This window comes from Callithrix jacchus, chromosome 10 (genome assembly GCF_049354715.1).
Source record: "Callithrix jacchus isolate 240 chromosome 10, calJac240_pri, whole genome shotgun sequence".
NCBI lineage: Eukaryota > Metazoa > Chordata > Mammalia > Primates > Cebidae > Callithrix > Callithrix jacchus.
The window spans coordinates 121,287,939-121,306,957 of record NC_133511.1 but is presented as its reverse complement, the minus strand read 5'-3'; the positions used below and the strand labels follow the sequence as shown (position 1 = coordinate 121,306,957).

Below are 19,019 nucleotides of genomic sequence, written 5' to 3'. Positions count from 1 at the left end.
TTCTGTGCAGGATGGTCCAGCTTCCAGGAAGGTGGCAGGCCAGCACACACCAAGTGGTCCTGGGTGGATGGCCATGGGAACTGGACAGGAATCTGGGTGTGCCTGGTAGTGGCACAGAATGGAGAATGAGGGAGAGTCAGGAAGAACACCCTGCCCAGAGAACCCTCAGAGGGGTGCCCTGACCTGTGAACATGGCTGGAAACCTTCACACCAACCCTCAGGGGTGGACAGACAGAAAGGCCAGCTCTCAGGGTGGAAGCATCTTGGGGGCAGAGCTAGAGCTGGAGGTCTTCATGGCCTGCAGGCCCCACTTCCACAGAAGCTGTTGGGCATGAGGGACTATTTGAGGATCTTCCCCCTTCAATCTGTTTACACCCTCAAGTAGCAAATCAATGCTTGGTGTGGTGGGGAATTTGGACTGGAAGAAAGTGATCCTCCTATCAGGCCAGGCTTCGGGCAGGAGGCCAGGCCACAAATGGGGCTGCCAGTGGAGAGGGTAATCGCTGCCTAATCCGAAAGAGCAAGGGTCAGACCTTCCTCAGCGCCCAGCCTGGCTGCAAGGAGGCTGAGGCCAGAGGAAGGGCACGGGGAGGTGGTCAGCTCACTCTACCCTTCCCTGAACGGAGCCCTGGAGCTTATCGCCCTCACAATGCCCAGCCGCTGTCTTCTGTTTGTCTCCTCTGTGACTATAGGGCAAAGGAGGAGCCCGATATCCTGGGTTGGAGTTTGGATGCAACCCCAGTGCCAGTCCCAATCCAGCTCTGAACCTCACTGGCTGCAGCTAGCTTCCCCCACAACATCCAAAGAGGGTCTGTGAGGGGCTGGGGGCAGAATATTGCCACTCAGATCCAAGACCCTGTTTGGGATGGCTCAAGGTGAGCCTGCGGTCCACAGAAATGCCCTGGAGCTTTGCAGCCTTATTGGGTGGTGTCTACAGGGAGGCGAGGAGGTGGAGGAGAGACTTGTGTCAGGGGGTTTGAGTCACATAGCCTGGGTTTAAAGCCTCAGCTCTCGTTTCATCTATCAGTGCGACTTAATTCACCTCCGTGGTGTAGTAATAGAACTTTCCACGAATTTTCCTATTTAATCTTTGTTACAACCTTCTGAGGAAATGCAGGCACAGAGGAAGCCGTTCATTCTTTCCAAATTATTTGTTCAACCAGTGCGGCGACCTGCTATGAGTCTGACATAGTTCTAGGTGCTGGGGTTCGGCAGGGACCAGGTAATTTGCCTAATAGCAGTGGATTTGAAGACCACTCCAGCCTGGTAGCACCAGCAGACCAGGTCCGCGCAGGGCTCAGCCCCAAGGAACTCACAGTCTAGAAGTGGGAGACAGACAATAAACGAATGAATGAGACCATTTAAAGATGCAGAAAATCACATAGGGGGAGGGAATGAGATGCGCCGTCAGCCTATTGGAGGTGGGCCAGGGCTGTGTGGAGGACCCAGGAGCCGCAGGGCGGGGGTGTGGGAGCCCCGGCGCGGCGCCCTCCTGGCGGAGCCGTCTGGGCTGCTGTCCCGACGCAGGCTCCTAGGGGAAGCCGCGATGATCCCCTTCATCATTGAGTCCCGGCCCCCTCACTGCCCAGCTCTTTGCGCCCTGGCGTCTCACTCTGTGCGCACATGGGTCGGGGGCGCAGAGGACGCCCCAAACAACTTCGCGCTTCCCGGCCCGGCCGCGCTGCGGGGGAGGGGCGGTGCCGGGCGTGGACTCCGTTTCCCACAAGCCCGCGCCCCGCGCCATCTTGCCGGTGGGCGGTGGCTGCCGCGGTTGGCCGTTCCGGCTGGCCGGCCGCCTCCGCTCATCCCCCTCCACGCCAACCCCGGCTTCCTTCGTTGGGGGCGTGGGACCCTGCTAGTCAGGGCGTCTGGGGACCCGGACAGCTCCCGCCCGTCTTCTCCACTCCATCCCCGGGAGCCCGGTCCACGTGTCGGTCGGTGCTCAGGAGGGGGTTCGCCCCTCGCTGGCCGAGGGCTACAGGACCCGGACATCGGGGACCGCAGCGTCTCCTCACCAGACTGCGAGTCTGCACACGCTGTCCACTCCCCTGCATTCTCAGAGGGCCCCTATTCTCAGGTCGCCTCAATGAAGACAGAATAAGGAAGGGTCCAGGGAGGACTAGGATCCTGGCGGGAGCGCAAAGCGTCGTCCTGAGCACTTAGAACGCCTGGGTTTGGGACTGGACGGCGGCATTTAGGGGGTACGGACAGCTAGGCCACCCTCTGTGGAAGAGACCCTCCCCTACCCCTGCCCGGGGGCGGAGTAAGGGACAGGGGCCCGTAGAGGGGCTGGCCCTTTAAGGGGGTGTGGTCGGGGGGCGGAGTAAGAGCGAGACAGAGAAAGCGCTTCGGCGGCGGCAGCTCGGGCGGCGGCCGCGGGGGACAAAGGGCGGGCGGATCGGCGGGGAGGGGGCGGGGCGCGGCCAGGCCAGGCCCGGGGGCTCCGCATGCTGCAGCTGCCCCCGGGCGCCCCCGCCGCCGCTCTCGCCGCGGAGCCGCGCGGAGCGGAGCGGGCGAGCTAACCCGAGCCAGCCGGCGGGCGTCCCGGAGGCGGCGGCGCAGGGAGGGGCCCGACGCGCGCACGTGGCCCCGGCGGCCGCCATGGCGGACAGCGGCACCGCGGGGGGCGCGGCGTTGGCGGCCCCAGCGCCCGGACCCGGCAGTGGCGGCCCAGGACCACGCGTCTACTTTCAGAGCCCCCCCGGGGCCGCAGGAGAAGGCCCGGGCGGTGCGGACGATGAGGGCCCAGTGAGGCGCCAAGGGAAGGTCACCGTCAAGTATGACCGCAAGGAGCTACGGAAGCGCCTCAACCTAGAGGAGTGGATCCTGGAGCAGCTCACGCGCCTCTACGACTGCCAGGTGTGTTCCCACCCCGCGCCGACACCCTAAAATCGATCTCCAGCCGGTCCGCCTGGGAGCCCCGCTGTGAGCTCGCCTGTCACCGGAGTCAAAGGGCACTCTGCTTCCACGCGCGCTCCCCTCCTCTCTGTACTCCCCGCCCCGAATATATGCTCTTTCTTGTCTGACTTAAGTCACTTCTGTTTTTCCGCTGCCTCAGACCCTGCGCCCCTCATGCCACTCCCCAGGTCAAGTTTGGTGCCCTCCAGAAGCCTCAAGGCGTGGCCTGGGCCTTGGGCAAGAGGCAGGGGGGCAAGTCTGGGCTGGCAGTGGCAGGAGGTCTCATCCCCTAGTGCCCGCTGGCTTAGACTGTGGTTACAAGGAGCTAGTCTGATAGGTGGCTGGGGCTGGGCTGTTCTATGGGCTATCCTGGAACTCCATCTTGGCGTGCGTGCAGGCTAGCCCGTTTTCTGGGCTCTGCTTCTCCACCCCCATGACTCCCTGGTTGTTCAGATGGTGACTCAGGCCCCGGGGGGCAGGGTGGAGGAGTGGGCTTGCCCAGTTCTGCCTGCCTACCGTAGCCCAGCCCTGGAATGCAGCGGACTCCAAACAGGATAGGGGCTTCCTGGGGAGGGTGGGGCAGGGTGGTGGGCACCCCCTCCCTCACCAAAGCATGGGTTCTTTGTTTTTTCTTTGCCAGGCCCGGGTCCTTCCCAGTGACCCCTCAGCCTTCACTTCCTCCTCATTCCCGGGGAGCTGTGACAGGTGTTTGGGGGAGGGGAGGGGGCTATGATGAGCTGGGACAGCTGCACCCACCGGTGCCCTGGTGAGATGGGGGGCCCGGATGCTGAGGAGACACATCTGCTGGGTTCCCAGCCCAAGTTCTGCAGCCCTGGCTAGCTGGCCTTGTCTGGCACCCCTGGTGCCCACTGGCAGGGACAGGAAACCCCCCCCACCCCCCTTTGGGCAATTTGCCTTGGCACGGGCCTGATCTGTTTTCCTCCTCTGAGCAGCTGCCGTTGTGTCTGATGGGCACAGGGCCGGGTTCCTCCGAGGTAGGCAGGGGCCTCAACCCAGAGCCCCTTTACACCCTCTAACTCAGGCTCTTGTCTCTTCCCCCTCCCCCACCCCCACCCCAGGAAGAGGAGATCCCAGAACTGGAGATTGACGTGGATGAACTCCTGGACATGGAGAGTGATGATGCCCGGGCTGCCAGGGTCAAGGTGAGGGAGCTGGGGGGGGGGGTGGTGGGCAGAGGCCTGCCTGAGGCACTACTGTGCAGCCAGGCCCTGGAGTCTCAGCTCCTGCCTCAGCAGAAGGGGGCCAGTGCCTAGCTGTGAGGTGGCCGTGGCATCTCCTGTGCCTCAGGGTGGCCCCAGTCCCTTGGAAGTGGGTATAGCCCAAGCTCCAGGCGCCTGCCCCTGAGGACTCATTTATCCCTCCTCCCCTCACCCTGCTAGGAGCTGCTGGTTGACTGTTACAAACCCACAGAGGTAAGAGCTTTCCCCAGGGGCAGGGTGAGTGGAGCCTGGCTCCTGACATTCTGGGGTCTGGTCTCCCTAACGTTTACCCTCCCACCCAGGCCTTCATCTCTGGCCTGCTGGACAAGATCCGGGGCATGCAGAAGCTGAGCACACCTCAGAAGAAATAAGGGTCTCCGACCCAGGCGAACGGTGGCTCCCACAGGACAATCGCTGCCCCCAACCTCATAGCAACAGCAATACCAGGGGACCCTGTGGCCAGGCCTGGTGCCATGAGCAGGGCTCCTCGTGCCCCTGGCCCAGGGGTCTCTTCCCCTGCCCCCCTCAGTTTTCCACTTGGGGTTTTTTATTGTTATTAAACTGATGGGACTTTTTGTGTTTTTATATTGACTGCGGCGCGGGCCCTTTAATAAAGCTAGGATACGCCTTTGGTGCAGCTAACAGACTCCACTGATCTCTTTTAGGGGGGCACCCCGCTCTGTGACTTCTGCCAGCTCAGCTTCTCCCCAGGTGACCGCAGGCCTTCCTGAGGGCCACGTAGTCATGGCGATAGCCCAGTGCTGGCTCCCAGACCAGGAGCAGGAAGTGGCTAGGGAGCTGTGGGGGGGGGCAGTGAGCAGTATTGCTGCTGGCAGGCAGGAACACTCCTGTTTCTCTGGGCGAGGGCCACCATGCCATTGAGCCTAGACCCCCAAGGCTATGCAGTCAGGAAAGGAGAAGGTAGGGGACGCTGGAGCTGAGGTCTCTGAGTCTCTCAGCGCCCACAAACACACACAGTCACTCCATGGGCCTCTAAGGTTTTTGTTTTTTGTTTTGTTTTTTTAGAATAATCTGGTCCCTGGATGGGGGCCTCTCCCCCCGCCCCTCCCCAGTTTCCCAGTCTGGCTACAGCTCTGATCGTCGCTCGATTTTGAGCAGCTCCACCTCGAACACCAGGGTTGCACCACCTGTGGGGGAGAAGTGGGGTCAAAATGCCAACCAGAGCTACAGGGAGGTGGGCTGGCTGCAGGTGATGGGGGGGTCAACAGGTTGACTACCTGGAATCTTTGGGGGAGCTCCCCGATCTCCATACCCTGTTGAAGATGCAGAAAGAAACAGTCAGCGATGGCCAAGCTCCCTTTCAGCCTGGGCAAAGGGAGGGTGTTCTGCCCCTCAGCAAGAAGGGCAGAAATGGAGAAGGTATAATGGAGATGGGAAGGGGGTGCCAAAGGCCTGGCAAGGGCAGAGCGGGGCCACTACAGCTGAGTGCTCAAGGATCTTGTCCTGTCCTCACTGCTAGACACAGCCAAACTTGGAGGAGGCATGTATTATAGACACGGTGAAGACCAATGAGAGGCGGAAGCAGCTTTCACCCTTCCCGGTCACACGCCCCAAACCCTCTGCACGCTCAGAGGGCCCCTTACCCAGCTCGGGTGGGATCACCAGCTTGCGCTTTTCCCCCTCACACATCCTGCAGGAAGACACATGCTCAGCCCACGGCAACACCCAGGGCCCCTGTCCTGTGTCCCTGGGGCTTGCCTCCCACAGCTTACCTCTTGGGTGGTGGCCATGCACGCGCGCCCCCCCCCCCCAGGCTCCCAAGCCCATTCCCCCATGACTCACCCCAGCAGCCCCTGGTCCCAGCCCTTGATGACCTGGCCTGTGCCAAGGGAGAAGACAAAGGGCTGGTTCTGGGGCAGGCTGCTGTCAAACTCCGTCCCATCTTCCAGCTTTCCCTGTGGGACCATGGGAAGGCCATGAGGAGGAGGGGACCACCCCAACACCCCCTCCCTCAGCTGCTCTCCCCATCAAGCTGGCTCCCACAGCACTGGTGATCAGTCCTTTTTGTTTTTTTAGATGGAGTCTCACTCTATTACCATGGTTGGAGTGCAGTTGCGGGATCCTGGCTCACTACAGCCTCCGCCTCCTGAGTTCAAACAATTCTCCCACCTCAGCCTCCCAAGTAGCTGGGATTATAGGATCTTGGCTCACTGCAGCCTCCGCCTCCTGAGTTCAAACAATTCTCCCACCTCAGCCTCCCAAGTAGCTGAATTTTTAGTAGAGACGAAGTTTCAACATGAGGCCAAGCTGGTCTCAAATTCCTGACCTCAGGCGATTCACCCAACTTGGCCTCCCAAAGTGCTGAGATTACAGGTGCGAGCCACCATGTCCGGCTGGGCATAGTCCTTTAAGGAGACAGAGTCTTGGGCAGCTGACAGTACACTGTCACTGCCTGCTGGTGCCCACGTGGGGAGCAGGCATAGGCAAGGCAGAACCATGAAAACCGGCTTAGAGGGGAGAGGGGACTTGTCCAAGGTCACCTACCTGGCTAATGGAGAACCAGACTCCCAAGCACTTGCTGGTCCTCGGAAGCCCCACCCACTCCCAAAAGGCCTGCCCATCCCACTCACCGTATAGTGCATGTGGAGGACATCCCCTTTACGAGATTTGATGGGACAGTGGTCCACCCGTTTCTTGACCCCGATCTGTAGCTTCCTTTTGCCCTCGGCCCCTGTGGCCGTGGCCACGGCGCTCAGGCAGATGGACAGTACTGTCAGGACCTGGACCCAGCTCAGCCTCATGTCTCTGTGGGCACAGACCCCAACAGACAGACTGAACATGGGGCGGAGGACAGGGAGGGCATAGAACACGGGTAGGTACCAGGAGGATCCCACCACCACTGTATCTTGCTTGCCCCGGGGGATCCCCTTTATCCCGGGTCACCGCCCTCTCCCCTGGGCTCCGGGGCCACACTTACCAGTCCAGTGAGAAGGGGGCTTGGCCGAGGACCCCAGCAGCGGAGGGAGGGGATCAGGGGAGGCCACAGCAGCCAGGGCCCCGCCCCTTTGCTCACCCCCATACCTTCCCTCCCTCCCGGTCCCCACCTCCACTCTTCAGTTCCCGCCAGTCCCTTTACGCAAAGTCCAGACCCTATCTGGCTGCACAGCAGTTGCCCCGACTGGGCGGTCCCACTCACGCCACACCCAGCTGCCCTCGGCCCAGCACACCCACACCTCTGCGGCCGTTGCAGGGGGTCGGCCCCGAGGCACCCACACATCCCCGCTGGGTGGCTCCGAGGAGCCCGGGTCCTCGGGAGATACCCCCCAGCTTGGCCCTGTGCCTCCGCCCGGGGCGCCGCCCCAGCTCTGAGCCCTTGGGGGTCTCCGGGGCACCCAGACTGGCCCTGTGTCCGCTGGCCGCCGAGACCGCTCCACCCATACCACCTCTCCCGGAGGAGTTCTCGGCCTACCGCGTCCCCAAGCTCGACCACCACGAAGACCACCCCCGCGTCGACGCCCGGGGCCATTACTCGGGCCGGGCTCCTCACTTGGTTCCTTGGCACCGCCTTTCGGAGGACGCGGTGCCGCCCCCGAGCCTGCAGCCCCGCCTTCGTCAGAACTAGACCCCTTTTCCGGAGCTGTAGCCACGCCACTCACCGGCTGAAGCCCCGCCCCCAGCGCCTGCGCTTCGCTCCCCTCTGCTTCCGACCCCGAGGCTCCGCCTTTTACCTCCTCCAGCTCCTCCTTCAAGAGCCAGGCTCCGTCCCCCGACCCTCCCAGCTCCGTCCCCCGCCGCCGGGCTCCGCCTTCCACTGGCACCAGCTCGGAGGTCCCACCCGTCCCGGTTCCACGTCCCGCCCCAAGCCCCAGGGCTCCGCCCTGTGCGGCGTGAGAACCCTCCCCCTGCGGCATCTCCGGACAGCTCCGGCCAATTTCCACCCCCAATTTCCTCGTCACCTAGTTCTCGTTGACCCTCGGAGCCCGGCTCGCTCCTGCCCGGCCTGATCCAGCCTGCCCTCTTGCACCCCGGGTCCCCCCGGCCCGGGCTGTGGCCCCCGCTCACCTCCTCACCGCGCCCCCGGAGTCAACCCCGCTGGTGGTGCTGCCTCTGCGCAGGCGCGTCCTCGTCGCTACCAGGCCGGGCCACGCCGCCCTCCCTCATTGGGCAGTGCGAAACCCGCGGCCACACTCCCTCTGGCGCGGCTCTTTCCCCAGCCCCGCCCCCTCGACGCCGCTACCCTGCGTCACTTCCGGCGGAGAGGTAGTCCGAAAGGTTAGGTGAAAGTGACTTCAGAAAAGTCCGGAGGCGCTTCCCGCCGAGGTGATAGTAAGGTCAGGCGGGCGCGGGTTCCCGGAGGGGGACTTGAGGCGCCATTTCAAGTCGCTTCCAGCCTCTCCCACAGCACTCCTGTTTGCCTGGGCCTCCTCATGGCCCACAGCCCTCAGTCGCCGTGGAAAGATCCTGGGCTTCAGGTTTGAATTCCGGGTCTGCCACTTGACTGGCTGTATACTTGGTAGAATCTGGCATCCGACACAGGCGTGTAACATGGGCTTGATGACACCCACCCCACCGGGCCCCTGTAGGACCAGATGATTTCCAATGCCAAGCCCTGACCTCCAGCCAATGCTCCTGCCCGCCTCTCTCTCCCAAGAGCCAGGCTTACCTCTACCTGTGCAGCTGGGCTCTGACTCTTGACTGGAATCATCTGGCTGGGCCCGTTCCCTCACCAGATTTATTATCAGGCGCCCCAGCACCCACCAAACATCTATCAACTGAAGTAATGAGCCTGCAGTTGAGAGGCAGCTAAACCTAGGTTGAAGGTTCCGATGTGAGGGCAAATCCCCAGGCCAATTAGTCTTTCTGAGCCTGTTGCCTCATTGAAAAAGGAAGACAATCATCATGCTGATCTCAGAATTGAGGAGGTGCATGTGAAGCATTTTGGGTACCTGGTGGGGCTAAGTGGGCTCTGTAGGTGGTAGTTCTGGGGCCCTAACCGTCCTCTGCCTCATGCTAATTGACCTGTGGGCATGACCGGTGACATCATGACTGAGAAAATGATTTGAAAGTAGTAATCGCTGTCAGGAATTGCCTCCTCATTTAACCCACTGCTGCCTTGGGCCCACTAAAATCATAACCACATGTTCTGACCCAGCACCTCAGAGAAAACCTCCATTAGGGTGGCTGTCCCTCCAATCAGGTGGCTGCCCCTTCATGCAGGTGGCTGCCCAATTGAGTTAACTCTGCCCCTGAGTGTCCTGCCTCAGTGGGCAAAGCACTGGTGCCCAAGGCTGGCCTTTTATACATACCAAACTACTCAGCACTGGGCACTGGAGGCTGCAGGGAGAAGGGGGAGGGGCCGGGCTTGGGCTGGGATAGACAAGTCAGGTGAATCTCAGGCAGCAACTGCAGGGTTCAAGGGAGGTGAAGACGGAGAAAACTGTGGGTTGGGTGGGCGCAGTGGCTCATGCCTGTAATCCCAGCACTTTGGGAGGATGAGACAGGTGGATCACCTGAGGTCAGGAGTTCGAGACTAGCCTGGCCAACATGATGAAACCCCATCGCTACTAAAAATACAAAAATTGGACCAAGCGCAGTGGCTTATGCCTGTAATCCCAGCACTTTGGGAGGCTGAGGTGGGCAAATCACCTGAGGTCAGGAGTACAAGACCATCCTGGCCAACATGGTGAAATCCTGTCTCTACTAAAAATCCAAGAAATTGCTGGGTATGGTGGCAGACACCTGTAATCCCAGCTACTTAGGAGGCTAAGGTAGGAGGATAGCTTGAACCCGGAAGGTAGAGGTTGCAGTGAGCTGAGATCACACCATTGCACTCCATCCTGGGCAACAAGAGTGAAACTTCATCTCAAAAAAGAAAAAAATACAAAAATTAGTTGGGTGTGGTGTCGGGTGCCTGTAATCCCAGCTGCTTGGGAGGCTGAGGCAGAAGAATTGAACTTAGGAGATGGAGGTTGCAGGGAGCCAAGATCATGCCATTGTACTCCACCCTGGGCAACAGAGCAAGACTATCTCAAAAAGAAAAGAAAAGAAAACTATGAGGGTTGTGGTGAGGGGAGCCTGCTGCCCAAACCAGGCCCACCAGCCCCAGACCTTTGGTGCTTCCCTTTCAGGAAAGTTGGAGTAAAGTGAAGACAGGGCAGGAGCCGGGACTTTAGAGTCAAGCTACAGGGAACAAAAAGCAGCAGATGCTGCCAGTGTGGACTGGCAGGAAGAACGAGTGTCCTTTTCCATTGTCTGAAGATGGTCTCAAGCTTCTCTGCAGCCCAAGGACCCAACCACAGCAATCTTCTGTTCCCTCTATGTGGGAACATAGAGAGGCAGGGGCAGTGAGTGAGGGTCACTCAGCAGATCTGGGTCCCACCCCAAACGCTCTGGCCACAGAAGGCTGTCTCCTTCCAGAAAAGAACCCCGGTGTGAAGCAGGAGGGCTGGCACTCTGTATCAACTGGGCTCTCCCTGACCTGCACGCCTGGCAATAACATGGAAGTGATGAATCCATGATTCCAGCCTTGCCTGGGATCTGCGGCGGCACCTTAGTCCTCATTTCCTTCATCTGCACAATGAGGGAGCGAGGCAGGCTGTGGATTTAGTGTTGCAGACATTCATGCCCAAACCAGCCAGCCTGGACAGTGACAAACAGTGATACAGGCAGGGACAGCTGCTTTCCATCTCCTTTATCAGGGTTGGGGGTCACAGTTCTCATACAGAAGCCCAAATCCCAGTAGGCAGAGGTTTGGGTCTTCTTAGTGAGGGGAGGAAGAGCCAGTTGTAAAATGCTTACTTGCCCAGGGTGGTTAGAAGCTGAGACAGTACCCCATTTTCCCCTGAGCTGGTAAATGACCCCTCTTGCTGCCTCCCAGTCTCCTCTTCCAACTCTGTCCAGTTAGATGACAGCCTCAGGGAGACAAGGGATGGCAGGAGAGCCCTCTGAGAGGCACAGGTCCTGGAGCAGCTTCTGCCTGGGCTGAGGTCTTGGGGGCTTGGCCGTTTTCACCAGGCTCCTCTCTGTTCCCCCATTAGGGTATGGCCTCTTGAGGCAAGTCATCCCGGTGAGTCTGAAAAGCCGTATGTCACCTTCGGAGTTTCCGGCACCTGAGGAGGGAGGATGTGATGTGTTCATGCTGCTGGAACTCAGCCCCAGCCCTGGACTCACTTGTGCCTCGGGCCCATTAAGTTCACAACCTAGGCATCCTGCCACACCACTCAGCCCTGGGCGCTGGAGGCTGCAGGGAGAAGGACAAAACTTCTGTGAAGTCCATCCTCTCCTGATACTCCTGGGAAGCTCCCACTGGCCTGGCCCATATGTCACCCCATGGCCTCACTGTGGGACACAGGTGGTGAGAGACACATCAGATAAGGGTGGATGAGGGTTCCACTATGTCCCCTGGCCTCTTGAAACCCATAGGTAGGGTAGGTGTCTACCACAGAGGCTTCTGGGAAGGCCCGAACTGCAAGCTGGAAAAGCTGTGGCCCGCATTTTTTCTTTCTTTTTTGAAACAGAGTCTTGCATTGTCGCCAGGCTGGAGTGCAGTGGTGCCATCTCGGCTCACTGCAACCTCTGCCACCCAGAATCAAGTGATTCTCCTGCCTCAGCCTCCCAAGTAGCTGGGACTACACGTGCATACCACCATGACCAGCTAATATTTGTATTTTAGTAGAGACGGGGTTTCACCATGTTGGCCAACATGGTCTTGATCTCTTGACCTCATGATCTGCCTGCCTCGGCCTCCCAAAGTGGTGGGATTACAGGCGTGAGCCACCGCGCCTGGCCCTGTGGCTTGCATTTCTACTCCAGGCAGATGTCACCTCCTCCAAGAGATCTCTGACCTCTGAAACATCAGGCCAGGTGCTCCTCACCACAGCCCTTGACATCTCTACTGGCATCATCCCTCCTGTATCTGACTCCTGAGTTAGAATGTTTGACTTGCTTACACAGCTCCAATTACCAACAGCTGCCTGGTAATATTTGTTCAACATATTCAACAGCTTCCCCTTCCCTGGCCCTCCTCCTACTGGAAGGCTCACCACACACCTGCTCCAGAACAGGGCCTTGATGCATTTCCAAACAAATACCACCCCACAGATGCCTCACCTGCAGGTGTCTGGGTTGAGCTCTAAGCCCCGCCCTTGGCAACGGAAGAAGCTGCGGCGTCGGCAGCGGCAGCGGCAGGTCCGGTGGTCAGGGCGCCAGTGGCGCTGGGTGCAGCGTGGGCAGAGGGGCCTGGGGCTGGAGTAGGATGAGTGATGTCAGCTGGGGAGGGTGCTCCGGGGACAGAATCCCAGCCCGGAACAGAGCGGGGCTGGGGACGGTGGTGGGGAGTGGCAGCCCTAGGGAGGAGAAGCAACATGTCTGGGGTGGGAAGAAAGAGTCTTCCCTGGAGCTGGGGTCAGGGTGGAGCACACAGGCTTTGGGAGCAGAGGAAAAGGGAAAGCGGGCGACAGGTGAGCGGAGAAACATGGGAGGGGGCGACGGCTTCCAGACTCCCTGGTACTACCCTTGCCCCCACTCAGCTGGAGTCCAAGAGACTCACCTGTCCGGCTTCACAGCACTGTTTTTTCTTTTAGGTCTGAAAAGTAAGAGAGATAGACAGAGACAAGAGAAGGAAGATCAGGAAATCCCAGTATCCTACTCTTTTTTTTTTTGAGACTGAGTTTTGTTCTTCTTGCCCAGGCTGGAGTGTAGTGGCATGGTCTCAGCTCACTGCAACCTCCGCCTTCCAGGTTCAAGCTATTCTCCTGTCTCAGCCTCCCAAGTAGCTGGGATTACAGGTGTCCGCCACCGCACCTGGCTAATTTTTGTATTTTTAGTAGAGACAGGGTTTCACCATGTTGGCCAGGCTTGGTCTTGAACTCCTGACCTTAGGTGATCCACCTGTCTCGGCCTCCCAAAGTGCTGGGATTACAGGCATGAGCCATTGCACCCAGCCTAAGCATCCTATTCTCTTGCCCCAGATCCAAGGCCTACCCTTGGCTCTACTTTTAGGAACCTGGTTCCCAGTTCTGTGGACCACCATACCCAGCACCCCCAAGCCTGGCCTCTGAGAGCTGAGAAGTTGGGTCTGGCTGGCACCTGCATTCACACTGGCTGTGTTCTTCCAGGGACATCTCCCCCAGCTGACTGCTTGGGTACCGGATCATGAGGATCTGTGCTCAGAAGAACAGGGAGGACAGTGAGGGAGAAAGAAAAGGGATGCTCTAAGGCTGGAGGGAGAAAAGCTCACCCAACAGCCTGGACCCTGGCTGTCAGCCCTCCTCTCCACCCACCTCCTGTGCCTCAGTCTCCAGGCTGCCCCAGTCCCAGAGCCAGCCAGCATCACCCTGCCCGCTGCCCCGCCTGCCCCATACCTGCATCCCCTGCCCGCTGCCCCGCCTGCCCCAGTACCTGCATCCCCTGCCCGATGCCCTGACTGCCCCAGTACCTGCATCCGGACTTGGTGCTGCCCAGTAGGCACACACTCCAGGCCATCGTCAGGGCAGCAGCCACCACAGCGCTGCACGGTCACACAGCTGGGCACCAGCTGTTTGGCCACGGTGCCCATGAGCTCCACAGTCAGGGGCACCACCACCTCCCGGGGCTGGCAGGTAGCACGAGTATACACATCTATCCATGACACTACTGGGGGCAGACCGGTAAAGGATTAAGTCCCCACTGGTTTTCCTGCAGCTGCTCCCAGCAGCTGTCCTCCCCAGTCCCCCCACAGCCACCCTCCACTAGCCCTCCCTGCTCTGCCCTCACAACCTGTCTTCCCCTGCCCTGTTTATCCAGAACCAAGTAACCCCACTGCCTCAGTTTCCTCCTTCATGAAATGGGTAGAATAATAGTTTGCGTCTTCCAGGGGAGTTACACAAGATGATGGACGCCAGGCACCTGGAAACAGGGCCCGTGATAAACCCTCTTAGCGCTGGCTAGAACTGAGTTTTTATGAGTATTACCTTTCTTCTGGTGGCCAGGGGCATCAGGCTGGGACACAGGGGCCTGTGGGAGAGAAAAGACCTGGACCCGAGGTACACGCCAGGAGAGTGTGGCATTGTCGCCATCCCTGGGTCTTTGCCCTTGCATCAGGAGGCTTCACCACCTCGCTGCCATCTTTCCAGATTGCTCTGTTCCTGTGGCCACTGCTCTAGCTTTATCTGTCCTCTCTTGGCCATCCTGGACCTACCCTCGCTCAAAAACAGGTGCCCCGGTGGCCGCATCAAATCTCCAGGCTGCGGAGCCGAGCATGTCTGGGGCTGCATACAGATCAGGAGAGCGCACCAGGTCCAGCGGGCACCGAGGCAGCCCCGCCCCCGGCAGTGCCCAGGGGACGGGGTGGGGCAGAGGAGTGGCCCCAGGCTAGGGCTGGCAGGCTGGCGGGGAGGGGCACCTCTCAGGGGATGCACGCGCCGGGCCCCTGAGACGTCCGCGTTCAAGGCCGGACCCCGTAGATCCCCTCGGCGGAGGCCGCGGGTCGCCTCCTCACTTCCGCCAACCTTGAGAGAGGGCAAGGCGGGCTGGCGCGCTGTCTGGCTGCACGTACCTGGGCGGGGGCCAGCTGCAGGAGCGCGGCGAGCAGCAGGCGGCGGAGCAAGGGGCTCATGGTGCCCGCAGGGGCCGCCCGCTGGGGGCGCCCGCATCGCCCTAGCCCGGTGGCGCGGGAGGCGGCGGCAGCCAGAGCCCCATGGCTTGGGCCCGGACGCGGCGGGTAGGGGCCGGGCGCGGGGGGCGGCTCCTCCACGGCCCCCTCCCGAGCCCTGATTTCAGGCAGCGCAGCGTAGCACAGTGGCGGCAGGAGGAGCCGGGCAGGCGGGCGAACGGTGGCGGCGGGCTGTGGCGGCGGGGACGGCGGGGGCGACGGGGGGCCGGGCCGGGGCTGGCGGGCGGGCGGCTCATGTGACCCAGACACGCGCTCCCCACCGGGCCGTGGGGCGGGGGCGGGGCAGTAGGGGGGGCGAGGCCGCCGGCGGGGCCCGCCCCCTCCACACACCCCCTCCCGCCTCCCGCCGTAGCAGGGGAAAGGGGACGCGCCGCCCAAGGGGCCGGGCTCCCCGGTGGCCCATCGCTGGAACCTGGAGGGCGGGGCGCTGCCCCTTGGGGAGGCTGGGACTAGGGGCGCTAGGCCTAAAAGAGGGAGCCGGACACGAGCTCTGCAAACACTTTATTGGGTGCATTTTGGGGAGCGGGCAGTCCTGGGAAGGAAGCAAGATGGAACGTACAGCAGACCCGCAACCAGGTGAGCTCCTCAGGGGCCAGCGCCTGGGGGCACGATCTCGGGGCCTTGGGTTGGCCCTGGTGATGGTGGCTGATGCTGCTTCTGCCATTGTTGCTTCTGCTGGAGGCTGGCTCTGTTGGCCCTGGAGGAGAGGGCACCTGGGTGGTTGGGACAGGGATCCCCAAGGGTAGTGCCAGGACAGGGAGCAGGGGGGCAGAATAGAGCAGGGACAGACCTGGCCCGCGCCCGCGCCTCATTGTACATGGCGGTGATGATCCGATCCTTTTCATCCATGAAGTTAAGGTGCATCTGCTCCACCATCCTGCAATGGGTCACAGTTAACTCTGGGACTCCAATTCCTGCTGTCCCTCAAGTCCTGCCTTCTTCCACCCCACTCTAGGGGCCTCACAGCTCTTTAACCCTCACAGGGTTAGGGACCTCAGCCTGACACTGTCTATGATAGGTGGGGAGAGCTCAGAGTGGCCCTGGCTTGTCCAGGGTCCAAAGGCATCCAAAGGTCCTGGCTGCTTCGAGGTGTGACAGCAGCTATGAACATTGGGTGCTCCTCCCAGAAGACTAGAAAGGGTGTGCATCTAATTCCGTCACTGAACGAGGCAGGCTGCTAGCAGTGGGCACTGGCCTTTAGGTATCTGCTATAGAAAATCAGGTTCATGGCCAGGCGCGGTGGCTCACGCCTATAATCCCAGCACTTTGGGAGGCGGAGGTGGGTGGATCACCTGAGGTCAGGAGTTCAAGACCAGCCTGACCAACATGGTAAACCCCTTTCTCCACTAAAAATACAATAAATTAGCTGGGCATGGTAGTGTGTGCCTGTAGTCCCAGCTGCTGAGGAGGCTGAGAGAGAAGAATTGCTTGAATCCAGGAGGCAGAGATGAGGTTGCAGTGAGCCAAGATCGAACCACTGCACTCTAGCCCGGGCGACAGTGTGAGACTTCGTCTCAAAAAAAAAAGGAAGAAAAAAGAAAATCAGCTTCATGGCACGTGTGAGAGTGGCAAAGAGATGCGGACTGCCAAATGAAAGCAGTGCTGCATTTGCTGCTTGTGCTTTTGTTTGGCTCAATCCCTCCCTGGCAGCCAGCATGAAAGATTTACATTTGTAATATGAAAAACTGTAAGTGACAACGTTAGCTCTTAGTGCAGCGCTGTCTTCACTAAGTAAGGAGAGGCTCCAAAAACTGTGAGATTTCAAGCAACTCGCAGTTTGAGAGTCACAAGAGTACCTGCCGTGAGGTGCCGTGCGGGGCTGGCTGACCACACTGGAATTCACCCATCCTCCTGCCCTCTGCCCATTTCCCCCAGGGAGAAGAGGCGTTACCTGAAGACGACATAGTGCAGGCCCATGCCAACCAGCATGAGCAGGAGGCAGTACCTCAGCACTTGCTGGTTGCATTTGTGTTGCCGCTGCCTAGACTGGGGGCCCTGTGGCCTCACATGGTGAAACTGGGACCAGTACTGTGCGTTGGGGTGCTCCCAGGAGCTGCTAGGAGGCAGAGGAAGGGACACTGGAAATGAGGCTCCCCAAGAGACCTGGGGTGGGGTGAGCTGAGGGCAGGACTACTGTACCTGTGTGTTTGGCGGGCAGACTTGTCATGGGCTGTGGTTCCTGGAGACTTTGGGGGGCCAGGTGAGCGGAGCTGGTCATCATAGCTGCGGCGGCTCTGCTCATGGCTGAGCACATGGTATGCCTCGTTCAGCTCCACAAAGCGGTTGTGCAGGGCCGGGTTTCCAGGGTCCCGGTCCGGGTGCAGCTGGGGTGAGGCAGGACTCCCCTTGTCTCCCTTTGCCTGTCCCTCCCCAGGAGCCATGCTGATGACATCCATCCCCCAGGGTTCCAATCATGCCCAGAGGCCCCACCTGGTCGATGACCCTCACTCTGGCCTCCCTACTCCTCAGAAGGCCAGAGAGCCATGGACTCCTGCCCCCTCCTGTGTTCAAGCCCTCCCTACCTGCCAGCCCCCTGCATTTACCATATGCCTGGTTCCAGGTTTCTCAAGAATAGGTAGGTCAAGAAAACCAAGCCCAGCCCATCAGACGACCCCTGGCTCCTGCCTACAGCCTTTCCCTTGCCCTTGAGCACCTGCCACTCCCTTTGAGGGCTGAAAGAACATGCTACCAGCCAGAGATGCAGGTCTACACCTGGGAACTTGAAGCATGCCCTCACTGGCTGTTCCTGCTCCCCCTCCGCACATTAGGGGCACTGTTACCTCTTTGGACTTGGCAAAGAAAGCTCGTTTAACTTCCTCAGTGCTGGCACCAGGATGCACCCCCAACACGTCATAATAATTCCTGGGCCTGGACCTGTGGAGAGAGTCCCAGACCTGCTGGGGCTGAGGAAACCCAGAAGATAGCTTCACTCTGCCCTTCCCAGCCCTCCCTGGGCCTTTAAGTCAGCCTCAGGGAGCTGAGAGGCTGAAACAGGTCCAAGGACCCATCTGTCTCCAGATCAGCCCTCCCTTTGGAGTGTTTCAGGCATAATACACGTCAGCATCTCTCAAAGTGGAGTCCAAAAACTGTTGGAAAAAACTGATTCCTAAGCCCCACCCAATTGATTCCTTCAGTTCAGAATCTCGAGAGCAGAGCCCAGGAATCTGCATTTTGTACCCAACACCCCCCCGCCCACATGCCTCCAATCCCCACAGAGGGCTATGCACAGTGATGCTTGAAAACCACTAGAGCTGTGGTAAGAGCGTTGGGTTCAACGCAAATTCCTGGACTCAAATTCCTCCTATGCCGCTTAAATCGGTGTATGACCTTGGGGGTCTTTATCTCCGATCCTCAACAGTGAAGGTGAGGGTTACCTGAGACAAACCTGGGAACCTCCTGACACGCAGTAGAGACCACAAATATCTCAGCACATAGGGCAAACAGTAACCCATTGAAGAACCAGGCCGGCCTCCCGCGCCCAACTCACCGCTGCCCGGCTGCCGTTCCGAGGAGCCGGGAGGGAGGGCTGCGGGGCCACAGCCGGCACAGGCGCAGGGGCAGTAGGGGCGGCATGGCGGCGGGAGGGCAGCTGGGAAAGAAGGCCGCCAAGAGCACATTGGGAGCAGGATGGGGCTAGACTTCAAGCACCTGAGGCAGAGGGAAGTGGCCTGACCCAGTGTTCCTGCGAAGGAAGACTGAAGCAGGCCCGGGAAGGGGGCGGTTCTTGCCCAGGACCAGACCCGCGTGTCCTGGACCTGCCCCTTCCTCTGACTGGGGCATCCGCGGCCCTTCCCCGCGCTAGCTTCCAGGTCTGGACAACCAGCCCGGCCTCCCGCGCCCCGTTCCCACCCAGGGAGCTTGAGGCCGGGCGAAGGAGGGGCCACGAACAGGCCCCGCCCCCACCGCGCACGGACTCCGCGGCCGCCGCCACTTCCTGCCTCTAATCAGGCCCCGCCCTCGCACTCTCATTGGCGTGGTTGCTAAGACCACGCCCAACTTGCCGGAAAATACGGTTGAGACCCCGCCCCTACGCGTCCATTGGCCTTTGGTGCCTCCGGCCCTCCCGCCTTCGGACTCGCGGGACAGGCGCGGGCGCTGGACAGGAGCGGCAGGGACGGAGCCCACTCTCTGAGTCTTTTTGAGGCTTTCGGCCCGGCCACCGTCTCTCCGTTACGCTGCTGCTCCGCTCTGCAGCGAGGCATATCTCACAGAGCTGCTTCTGCCCCGGAGCCTTGCTGGAGACAGCAAAGGGAGGCACAGCCCTTATCCCGTGCTTGCAGAGGGGGTCA

At 60.3% G+C, this 19,019-nt stretch overlaps 6 protein-coding genes across 20 annotated transcripts; 2 read left to right on the top strand and 4 right to left on the bottom strand.

Annotated features, from left to right (window-relative positions):
• The first annotated feature begins 1,384 nt into the window (after positions 1-1,384).
• Positions 1,385-2,832, top strand: LOC144578170 (uncharacterized). Its single transcript, XM_078341283.1, has 2 exons — positions 1,385-2,201; positions 2,695-2,832. The coding sequence occupies exon 1, from the start codon at positions 1,400-1,402 to the stop codon at positions 2,099-2,101; it is 702 nt and encodes a 233-aa protein (XP_078197409.1). The 5' UTR covers positions 1,385-1,399; the 3' UTR covers positions 2,102-2,201; positions 2,695-2,832.
• PPP1R14B (protein phosphatase 1 regulatory inhibitor subunit 14B) lies at positions 2,326-4,755 on the top strand. Its single transcript, XM_002755469.7, has 4 exons — positions 2,326-2,859; positions 3,978-4,061; positions 4,299-4,331; positions 4,421-4,755. The coding sequence occupies exons 1-4, from the start codon at positions 2,602-2,604 to the stop codon at positions 4,487-4,489; spliced, it is 444 nt and encodes a 147-aa protein (XP_002755515.1). The 5' UTR covers positions 2,326-2,601; the 3' UTR covers positions 4,490-4,755.
• Positions 4,756-5,106: 351 nt separating this feature from the next.
• LOC128928998 (uncharacterized) lies at positions 5,107-8,029 on the bottom strand. The gene is made up of 5 exons (XM_078341282.1): positions 7,057-8,029; positions 6,710-6,884; positions 5,922-6,034; positions 5,357-5,392; positions 5,107-5,266 (listed from the first exon to the last, which is right to left on the bottom strand). Exon 1 carries the CDS (start codon positions 7,988-7,990, stop codon positions 7,193-7,195), a length of 798 nt encoding a protein of 265 aa, XP_078197408.1. The 5' UTR covers positions 7,991-8,029; the 3' UTR covers positions 5,107-5,266; positions 5,357-5,392; positions 5,922-6,034; positions 6,710-6,884; positions 7,057-7,192.
• Positions 5,107-8,204, bottom strand: FKBP2 (FKBP prolyl isomerase 2). Of its 2 annotated transcripts, none has more exons than XM_078341290.1 (6): positions 8,036-8,204; positions 6,710-6,884; positions 5,922-6,034; positions 5,723-5,769; positions 5,357-5,392; positions 5,107-5,266 (listed from the first exon to the last, which is right to left on the bottom strand). In XM_078341290.1, exons 2-6 carry the CDS (start codon positions 6,878-6,880, stop codon positions 5,205-5,207), a joined length of 429 nt encoding a protein of 142 aa, XP_078197416.1. In that variant the 5' UTR covers positions 6,881-6,884; positions 8,036-8,204; the 3' UTR covers positions 5,107-5,204. The 2 variants fall into 2 exon arrangements, with proteins under 2 accessions (XP_078197416.1, XP_035118996.1); XM_035263105.2 differs by having other exon boundaries at positions 8,142-8,204.
• Positions 8,205-10,755: 2,551 nt separating this feature from the next.
• Positions 10,756-14,920, bottom strand: VEGFB (vascular endothelial growth factor B). Of its 9 annotated transcripts, none has more exons than XM_035263093.3 (7): positions 14,614-14,920; positions 14,030-14,072; positions 13,516-13,712; positions 13,167-13,240; positions 12,628-12,663; positions 12,189-12,424; positions 10,756-11,188 (listed from the first exon to the last, which is right to left on the bottom strand). In XM_035263093.3, exons 1-6 carry the CDS (start codon positions 14,671-14,673, stop codon positions 12,211-12,213), a joined length of 624 nt encoding a protein of 207 aa, XP_035118984.1. In that variant the 5' UTR covers positions 14,674-14,920; the 3' UTR covers positions 10,756-11,188; positions 12,189-12,210. The 9 variants fall into 9 exon arrangements, with proteins under 9 accessions (XP_035118984.1, XP_035118987.1, XP_035118985.1 ...); XM_035263096.3 differs by having other exon boundaries at positions 12,189-12,323; XM_035263094.3 differs by having other exon boundaries at positions 13,516-13,709.
• A 299-nt stretch (positions 14,921-15,219) lies between these two features.
• On the bottom strand, positions 15,220-18,618 carry DNAJC4 (DnaJ heat shock protein family (Hsp40) member C4). Of its 6 annotated transcripts, none has more exons than XM_035263088.3 (6): positions 18,218-18,618; positions 17,511-17,604; positions 16,870-17,090; positions 16,622-16,786; positions 15,521-15,607; positions 15,220-15,427 (listed from the first exon to the last, which is right to left on the bottom strand). In XM_035263088.3, the coding sequence occupies exons 1-6, from the start codon at positions 18,301-18,303 to the stop codon at positions 15,316-15,318; spliced, it is 765 nt and encodes a 254-aa protein (XP_035118979.1). In that variant the 5' UTR covers positions 18,304-18,618; the 3' UTR covers positions 15,220-15,315. The 6 variants fall into 6 exon arrangements, with proteins under 6 accessions (XP_035118979.1, XP_035118981.1, XP_009006643.1 ...); XM_035263090.3 differs by having other exon boundaries at positions 16,622-16,783; XM_009008395.5 differs by having other exon boundaries at positions 16,870-17,054.
• Between the last annotated feature and the right edge of the window lie 401 nt (positions 18,619-19,019).

What these genes read in the sequence shown, in the direction of transcription:
- DNAJC4 (XM_009008391.5), bottom strand. Translation starts at nt 18,303, where the DNA reads ATGCCGCCCCTACTGCCCCTGCGCCTGTGCCGGCTGTGGCCCCGCAGC. An exon ending in GGAACGGCAGCCGGGCAGCG is followed by an intron (nt 17,605 to 18,217) that starts GTGAGTTGGGCG and finishes CTCTCTCCACAG; the next exon opens with GTCCAGGCCCAGGAATTATT. An exon ending in TCTTTGCCAAGTCCAAAGAG is followed by an intron (nt 17,055 to 17,510) that starts GTAACAGTGCCC and finishes GCCTCACCCCAG; the next exon opens with CTGCACCCGGACCGGGACCC.
- VEGFB (XM_035263091.3), bottom strand. Translation starts at nt 14,156, where the DNA reads ATGCAAGGGCAAAGACCCAGGGATGGCGACAATGCCACACTCTCCTGG. An exon ending in CCCTGGCCACCAGAAGAAAG is followed by an intron (nt 13,713 to 14,029) that starts GTAATACTCATA and finishes GTCTGCCCCCAG; the next exon opens with TAGTGTCATGGATAGATGTG. An exon ending in AGCACCAAGTCCGGATGCAG is followed by an intron (nt 13,241 to 13,515) that starts GTACTGGGGCAG and finishes TTCTGAGCACAG; the next exon opens with ATCCTCATGATCCGGTACCC.
- LOC144578170 (XM_078341283.1), top strand. Translation starts at nt 1,400, where the DNA reads ATGCGCCGTCAGCCTATTGGAGGTGGGCCAGGGCTGTGTGGAGGACCC.
- LOC128928998 (XM_078341282.1), bottom strand. Translation starts at nt 7,990, where the DNA reads ATGCCGCAGGGGGAGGGTTCTCACGCCGCACAGGGCGGAGCCCTGGGG.
- FKBP2 (XM_078341290.1), bottom strand. Translation starts at nt 6,880, where the DNA reads ATGAGGCTGAGCTGGGTCCAGGTCCTGACAGTACTGTCCATCTGCCTG. An exon ending in TCCTCCACATGCACTATACG is followed by an intron (nt 6,035 to 6,709) that starts GTGAGTGGGATG and finishes ATGGTCCCACAG; the next exon opens with GGAAAGCTGGAAGATGGGAC. An exon ending in TGGGACCAGGGGCTGCTGGG is followed by an intron (nt 5,770 to 5,921) that starts GTGAGTCATGGG and finishes GTCTTCCTGCAG; the next exon opens with GATGTGTGAGGGGGAAAAGC.
- PPP1R14B (XM_002755469.7), top strand. Translation starts at nt 2,602, where the DNA reads ATGGCGGACAGCGGCACCGCGGGGGGCGCGGCGTTGGCGGCCCCAGCG. An exon ending in CGCGCCTCTACGACTGCCAG is followed by an intron (nt 2,860 to 3,977) that starts GTGTGTTCCCAC and finishes CCCCCACCCCAG; the next exon opens with GAAGAGGAGATCCCAGAACT. An exon ending in CCCGGGCTGCCAGGGTCAAG is followed by an intron (nt 4,062 to 4,298) that starts GTGAGGGAGCTG and finishes TCACCCTGCTAG; the next exon opens with GAGCTGCTGGTTGACTGTTA.